General features: G+C 44.4%; 1 protein-coding gene across 6 annotated transcripts in view; it reads left to right on the top strand.

Moving 5' to 3' along the window:
* Positions 1–2,604: 2,604 nt before the first annotated feature.
* ATXN10 (ataxin 10) overlaps positions 2,605–8,171 on the top strand; it is a 154,900-nt gene continuing 149,333 nt past the window's right edge. For 5 of the 6 annotated variants that reach the window (XR_004351780.1, XR_004351782.1, XR_004351781.1 and 2 more), the window contains exon 1: positions 2,610–2,948. Coding sequence is in view for 3 of the 6 variants with exons in the window: in XM_032645777.1 (XP_032501668.1) it covers positions 2,833–2,948 (116 nt within the window). In the remaining 3 variants the exon portion in view is untranslated. Of the gene's footprint in view, positions 2,949–8,171 lie in introns of all 6 variants that reach the window. The other variant, XM_032645778.1, reaches the window with a different exon arrangement.

The following is an 8,171-nucleotide window of genomic DNA, read 5'->3' as shown; positions in this document are numbered from 1 at the left end:
GTTTGACCAATTTAATATCCTTTTGTTTCTTATACTCACCCATACTTCTAGTCTGTCCTGTTAATGTCTCTATTTCTCTTTTAATCTTCTTTATAAATTTTTTCTTCCTCTCTTGCATCCTTCCTCTTTCCTGTACTTTTTGAATTTTTGACCTTCTTCTGGAGGCATGTTATTTCCTTTCTCCTTTCTGAAAATATATTTTAAGAATATCTTTTGTTCATTAACTTAATTGACATTTACTAAGCGATTACCACATAGCCGGCCCTTTTCTAGATACTGGAGATACAAAAGTTAAAAAAAAAAAAAAGGACAAAAATCTTTGTCCTCATAGAGCTTAAACATTCTGGCAGTTCACAAAATAAAGTAACAATAAATAAATAGATAAGTAAAGGATATGATATAGAAACTGTTAAGGGCTATGGAGAAAAAGTCCTGAGGATCAGGAATTTGGGTGGTGTGTTACAGTTTTAAAGACTGATAAGGGAAACCCATTAAGAGGTCTTTTGAGCAGATGAAGGAAGTAAACCACACAAGTATCTGCTGGGAGAGCATTGAAGGTGTTCCATGCAAAAGGAACAACATGTGCAAAATCCTGAGGCAGGAGGGTACATCCCCAGGTGGGGTACAAGGAGGGCAGGGCGGCTGAAGCTCAATGGATGAGGAAGAGGCTAGTAGATGTGATCAGAGTGGGGGGAGGACGAAGGACGTGCCCTATTTAGGGACTCTTCCATTGGAAGAACTTTGGTTCTTGTTCTGAGTGAAATGGAAATCCTTTAGAGGGTTTTGAGCAAAGTGAAATGTTGACATAATATTTTTAAAGGATCTAGAATGTAGGGAGGCAAGAGAAGAAGCAAAGAGAGCAGTCAGGTTCATACTGCAATATTCCAGGTAATGAATTTGAATATTATGGGACATGTTTTCTGGAAGAATCAGAGTAGTTATTTTTGTTTTACAATTAAGGATAGAAAACTAAGGGGTAAGTTTTTTTCCCTTAATTAATTAATTAATTTTTGGCTGTGTTGGGTCTTCGTTGCTGTGCGTGGGCTTTCTCTAGTCGCAGTGAGCAGGGGCTACTCTTCATTGCGGTGCGCGGGCTTCTCATTATTGTGGCTTCTCTTGTTGCAGAGCACGGGCTCTAGGTGTGCAGGCTTCAGTAGTTGTGGCATGTGGGCTCAGTAGTTGTGGTGCACGGGCTTAGTTGCTCCACAGCATGTGGCATCTTCCTGGGCCAGGGCTCGAACCCTTGTTCCTTGCATTGGCAGGCGGATTCTTAACCACGGTGCCACCAGGGAAGTCCAAGGGGTAAGGTCTTGATTGGTGACAGTACGTTTTCCTATTCCCTGTTCTTCAGGGGAAAATTGGGAGATTTTGCCCTGCTAGTTTAATGATTGTTAAACATTTTGAATGGTCTTGAGCACTGCCAGGTGATCTAATGCCTGGCACATAGCAGGTACATAGAAATACTTGTGGAATGAATGCATATGTAGTCAGTTAAATGGGTAAGGCTGAATTACAATATCAGGTGACTTGCTTGTTCATGTTTCAGCTCTCCTGCGTACTCTAGTGGTGTTTACTGGGTCTTTAAATTTTATTTAGCAAAGAACATCAAAAGCGCTACGTTATAAACACACACTCTTCCAGTAAAAATGTAGAGGGTACTATTTACATATTTTAAATGGTTCCATAGCAATTTGTGTAGTCCTCTGTCATAGCAGTAATCAACTGTGTTCAATTATGTTTGCATGTCTCTCTCTCAATAGTCTTTGAGTTTCTTCAGGGTTGGGATCGTCTCTTATTGATATTTACACAGGCGTCCCTCTGTATCCATGAGTTCCACATCCGTGGATACAGAGGGCCAACTATGGGACTTGAGCATCCACGGATTTTGGTGTCCATGGGAGATCCCGGGCCAATCCCACACAGATACCGAGGGACCACCGTTTGTCCAGCACCTAGCATGGGGCTTGGCAACAATGCCTGTTGAAAGGACATATACATGATATGATAAAGCGTGGTGGAAAGAAAACATATGAGTTACCAACACCCCAGAGAAGCCTTGTCTGATTCCTATAAAATATAATCATTTCCCTTAGAAAAACACAATTCTTACCCTACCTATGTAGAATTTAGCTCCTTGACATCTAATTGTATATAAAGCCCTCGATGAGCTGGAACAACGTATTCTCATCCCAAGCAGGCCTGGTAAATGAACTGTTATCGTCAGTAAATGATCAGTACGAATTGGGAAGTGAGCTTCCAGGGTCTGAGACTTGCAAGCTGGAGACAGACTGCTCCAGTTCCGGGTGGGTCGGTGTGGGCACTGATCAACCCACCCAACCGCAGGATCCAGGTCTTCAGCCTTTTCCGCCGGGGGAGCTTCTGCAGGACTCCCCACCCTTCCTCATACCCCTCCCGGGGAGACCCCCTCTGCCCGCACCTCCCGCCTCAGGGTGCCCCTGTCCCAGTGCCCCATGCAGACTTCTCTGGGATTCTCCACCCTCCTGACTTCCCCGCCCCCTCAAACACAACTTCCGCCCGCGCCCCCTCCCCACAGGCCGAACTTCCGGCCGGCGCCCCCTCCCTACAGGCGGGACTTCCGCCCGCGCCCCCTCCCCTAGCCGAGCCGTTGCGTCTTTCAGCCCGAGGCGAGCCGGGGCGCGTGCTTTCGCGCTCTCCCAGCCCGGCCACGGGCTACAGCGGCGCAGAGTCGGTGGCGGCGGCGGCGGCGTCAGGAGGCTGCGGGGCGCGCTCCTCCCCCTTCTGCCTTCCCTCCTGCTCCTCCTCCTGCTGCTCCTCGTCGTCGCCAGCTCGGCCCGAGCTGCGAGCGGCAAGATGGCGGCGCCCAGGCCGCCGCCCGGCAGGCTGTCCGGCGTCATGGTGCCGGCGCCCATCCAGGACCTGGAGGCTCTCCGCGCGCTGACGGCGCTCTTCAAAGAGCAGCGGAATCGGTAACGGTCCGGGCGGCGCGAGCGTCGGGGGCGGCCCGGTGGGGCTGCGGGAGCGGGGCGGGGGCGCGGCCTCTGGGGAGCGGGCCGCCCCCTCCTCCCGGGACGTCCGCGGGGTGGCGGCCTCCGCGATGCGCCCGAGGGGCCCCGGGCCGCCGATGCCAGGCCCGCGTCCTCCCGCGCCCGGTCCCCGAGGTGCCCCGGGGGGCTGACACCAGCTCCCCGCCCGTCAGTACAGGTGTGAAGCCGGGGTGCAGGAAGGGGGACCGAGCCAAGTGAGGTTTTGGCCGCTTGCTGCCTGTTAGGTTAGTTGAGTCGCGTTGATGGCGCTCCTGTAATGGGAACAGACCCACAGGACGCCGGAGTCAGCATACGTGCTGGTGGGGGAGAGACACGTTACAGATGTGTAAGGTGGGAGGTGGCGTCACTCCATTCGGCCTGTCAGCTCAGGCTTTGCATCCCCAGTGGTGGCCGCGCTTTGTGGAGAGGCCGCTTCAATCCTTACTCTGCCATTGAAGGGCCAGATGGCCATTGTCAAAGGTGCCCAGGAGTCTGACAGACCTGGATTTGGTTCCCGGCCCTACAAGCTGTGCGTGCGTTATTATGCAGTTTTTCCAAGCCTTAAGATTTCTTGCCTAAAAATGGGAATATTATACGTGACTTCATTTCTGAATTGTACAGAGGAATAAATGAAATAAAGCATGTGAAAATATAAAGTATGTGATGCCCTCAGTGCCTGTTTGATTTGGTTCTAGTCTTTTCTGGGCCTCAGTTTCCACGTCTGTTTAATAGGAATAATGTTGGACAGTACCTTTCTGGGGACATTGTTTGTCAGGATTAAATGAGATAATGCATGTTAAATTCTTAGCACATACCTGACACATAGTACTAAGTAAATGCTAGCTGATACTATCCTTTAACGCGTTTATGGATGGTCCCCCATGTGCCAGGTTTTGTGCTAGGTGATGAAGTTGAAAAATAAAAAGTCTTCTCCTGGAAAGTCCTGTTCTGGGGAACCAGCAGTTAGCAAAGAGTAGAGGGAGCATAGAAGTCCTAGAGGTCCTTTTGATCTGAGCACTTCTACTGCTTTAAATCACAATAAGAAGTGTTGAGCAATTGGAAGAGTGCTAAGAGCCCAGGGCACTGCTCCTTGGGATTTGGGGGAGATGTGTTAATTGATATGACACTCTGGGAGATGTGTTGAATGAGTTACTGCTTGGGTACATCTATACCATGAGGACCCTCCTTTTAGTCAGTAATCAGTCCTATCTACCTTTATTAAGCACCTACTCTGAAACAGGTTCTTTTCTAGAGGCTGAAGGGGCAGAGATGAATGTGATACCCCCCTTTTTACAAGCATGTTGGAGTCATTGCTGTGTAAACAGATTGTAATGGGGGGTCTAGACAAGAAGAGGTAGTGGCACAGGGGGAACTGCAGACCTCATGGGTAGATTGGTGGGCCAGGAAAGGTTTTAGATTACTTTGCCTTCGTGGCTTACAGATGAGAGGGCTAATTAGAAAGAACAGTATGTGCAAAGGGACTGTGTGCTGATTTTGCACAGTTTCGGAGATAAATGAGATAACATAGGTAAGGTGTATGGTACAGAGGAGATGGTCAAACATCAGGACACTGTAACCTGGAGGATAAAATCTGAGACCCCGAGCCAGTTTACAAGACCTTTCTTGACTCTGTCCCTTGTGAGGGGAACCATTGAAGGTTCTTTCCAGGGCATGGCATGGCAAGATCTGTATATTAGAAAGATCTCTGGCTGCCACTGTTGGGGATACATTAGGGTGAGGGGAGAGGCAGGGGACTTCTAAGAAGATGCGGAAGCCCACGTGAAAGAGAAGAGTGCCTGAATTTAGGATGTTATCTATGGGGTGGGTAGGATAAATATTGAAAAATATTTACAGGATTGAATAGACAAGACTCAGGGACCAGTTGGATTGTTGGGGAAGAATGAGGAAGTAAAGATGTGTCCCATATTTGATTTGAGTTTTTCCTGGGGCTGGCAGGAAGTTTGTCCAAATTCCAGGTGGAGTTTGAAGACCAGGAAAGGTGAACTGATGTGCAGGTCTTGGGATAGGGAGGCATATAGTTGTGTGGTGGGGCAGAGACCCCTTGATGAGAGTTTGTGAGATCCGGCTTCTGGTCCTGATTCTGCCACTACTGCTTTGTGTGTCTTTGGGCAAATCACCCTCACAGAAACTCGGGGGGTTTCCAGAGTCCAGCTGCTCTGAGAGGATCCATCCAATGTCAATGGACCCAGAAGGAGGATGGACCAAGGTGTTAGGAGTTGGATGGGATGTAAAGTGAAGCAAAATGAGGCCTCAGAGTAGCAAATAGAAAAACACTGGCCAAAACAAAAACATACTGAGGAAAGTAAGAAAGTAACTGATGGAACAAAAGAATTCCTCTCCCCTTGAGTGTGGGCAGAACTTAGTGACTTATTTGTAAATGATAGACATGGGAGAAATGACAGTGTGTGACTTCTGAGACACAAAAGTCCGTGCAGCTTCCCCTTTGCTTTCTCTCTTGGATCACTCACTCTGACAAAGCCAGCTGCCATGTTGTGAGGACACTCAAGCGTCCAAGTAGAGAGATCTGTGTGGTGAGGAACTGAGGCCTCCTGCCAGCAGCCATGTGATGACCATCCCGGAAGTGGATCCTCTCAGTCCCAGTCAAGCCCACAGCCATGTGTGCAAGCTCACGAGAGACTCTGACCTGTGTGAGACCATAAATGGGTTTGTTTTGAACTGCTCAGCTTGGGGGTAATTTGTTATATATATTGGTATATAGATCATCAGTATACCAAGCTAAAATTTTCGTCCTCTGGATTAAATCCATGTTCTATAACCCACTCCTTGAATAGTGTCTTAACCACTAAAATCTGTAAAAAAAAAATTGCTTATGGTCATAAAATATCAGTACCAAGAGGCTGTTCAGTTATTTCTTCCTTGTGGAAGGTGGTTCTTTTTATTAGTTGTTTTAAATTTGTTTTATATCTTTTTAATGTACGCGTCTGCATTTTTAACATTAACAAGTGATTTTTCTCGGCTGTGCTCCGAGTCTTTACAAGTCATGCTAGATTCTTTCTGGAACAGAGTAAGATGTAAATACATTAAGAATTCTGTTTTCAGCCTTTTTCTGGAGGTTTTATTTTCCAGCCCTTTAGTTACGCTTATGATGTATTTCTTCATCATTTATCTTTATGATGTATGCACACCCCTCTATTAAAGTGTAGAACCAAGTGAGATTGGTTGTCATACTCTATACCTCCACGGTCTGTGCAGCCACTCGTGACATGTGGCTCTTTAAATTAATTAGCAATAAGTGAAATTAATAATTCCATTCCTTGTACCAGCCACATTTGAAGTACTCGGTAGGCAGTCACGGGTGGCTGGTGGTTAACCTTATTGGACCGTGCAGATACAGAATTGTTCCATCACCGCAGTAAGCTCTGTTGAGTAATGCTACTCTGTTTTTTTCTGTAGGGAAGATTATGTTCTGGTTCTTGAGTATTCATGAAACAGTGTAACATTTGGATACTGCTTTCTGTAAATTCTTCTCATGCTTAAACTGATACCTCATTGCTCTTCCATCCGATAAGCTTCTTGAATAAAGTGTATCACATTCCCTGTATCCCTGGCATCTAGCATCCAGTCTGATAATTGTAGGCGCTTAACAAATTGCTGCTCTTTGTGTAAGTGATTACTCATGGCGCGAGCATAGTCTTTTTTCTTCCATGTTCATGTAGATAATTTTTTTAAGCTTCTCTCAGTGTGGCTGCTTTTTTCTTGTTAACCTATGTTTAGTCAAAATTATTTTTCTGATTACTTCCTTCGTGGCCTTGTATATCCTATATAATAGTGCAGACATTTCCCTCCGTACTTTGGGACCCCTTTACCTTATAAACTATTTTCCCTTTTTTAAAGAAAGAACGTATTAGATTCTAACATATTTACTATGTAATTATTAATAGTAGTTTCTTATTTGTTCTCTGTCTCCTTCCAGAATGAAGGCCTATGAGGACAGAGATGGTTGGCTTTTTTGTAATTATTCTGTTTGGATAATGCTGCTTGAATTGGGTGTCTTGGAACAGTTTAGGAAATTGTCAGCCAGTGTTTCTTCAAATACTGCTTCTCTCCTGTTCTTTCCTTTCCTTCAAGGACTGTAATTACACATATGTTAAACCTTTCACTGTATTTTATATCTCTCAAAGCCTCCTTTATGTATTTCCCATTCTCTCTGAGCTTTGGTTATTTGAAATTTTTCTGCTAATTTGCCTTCTAGTTCTCTATTCCTCTTTTCTGCTATGTCTAATCTGCTGTCATCTATTGTGTTCCTAGTTTCAGGTATTGTAGTTTTGAGTTATTGCAGAATTTCAGTTTGTTTTTTTAAATGGATTTTACTCTGTTGAAATTCATTTTGTCATTTACCTTCTTAAGCGTATTAATTATAGTTTTTTTTAGAGAATGTGCCTGATAACTATCTGTTGTCATTTTCTGTCTTGTGTTTAGTCATTTGGTCCTGTCTTTTATTGAATGCTGAATGTTGTGTAAGGCGTGTTGAGCCCATTTCCAAAATATTTGCAAACTCGAAACCAAAGTCAATCTAAAAATTATTTCAACAAATGGTGGTGGTAGAACAACTTGATATCTAATTGGAATAAAGTGAACTTTGACCCATACCTTGGACCATTCACAAAAAATATTTCAACATGGATTGTTGAAACATAAAAGCTAAACATAAAAGCTAAAACTATAAAATGTTTAGAAGATGGGAGAATATCTTTGTGATATTGTGTGTAGGCAGACATTTCTTATCCAGGACACAGATAACATTAACCTTGCAATAAAAAACTGATTATCAAGCTAGACTTTATCAAAATTAAAAAAACTTCTGCTCATCAAAAGACACCTTTAAGAAAATGAAAAAGGCAAGCCATAGACTGAAAATATTTGCAATACATATATCTGACAAAGAACTTGCTTTGGAATATATAAAAGTGCTCCTGCAACTCAATGATAAAAAGACAATCCAATTAAAAATTGGTCATAAAAATCTGTGCTTTACAAAGGAAGATTATATAAATGGCCAGCAAACACGTGATAAAGTACTCAACATCATTAATCATCAAGAAAATGCATATTAAAACAGTGAGACACCACTCTATGCTTCTTACGATGGCTGTTACCAAAAAATGGAAAGTAAGTGTTGGTGAG

The sequence above is a fragment of the Phocoena sinus genome, chromosome 10, assembly GCF_008692025.1.
Source record: "Phocoena sinus isolate mPhoSin1 chromosome 10, mPhoSin1.pri, whole genome shotgun sequence".
NCBI classification, from domain to species: domain Eukaryota; kingdom Metazoa; phylum Chordata; class Mammalia; order Artiodactyla; family Phocoenidae; genus Phocoena; species Phocoena sinus.
This window is presented reverse-complemented; position numbering and strand designations above follow the sequence as displayed.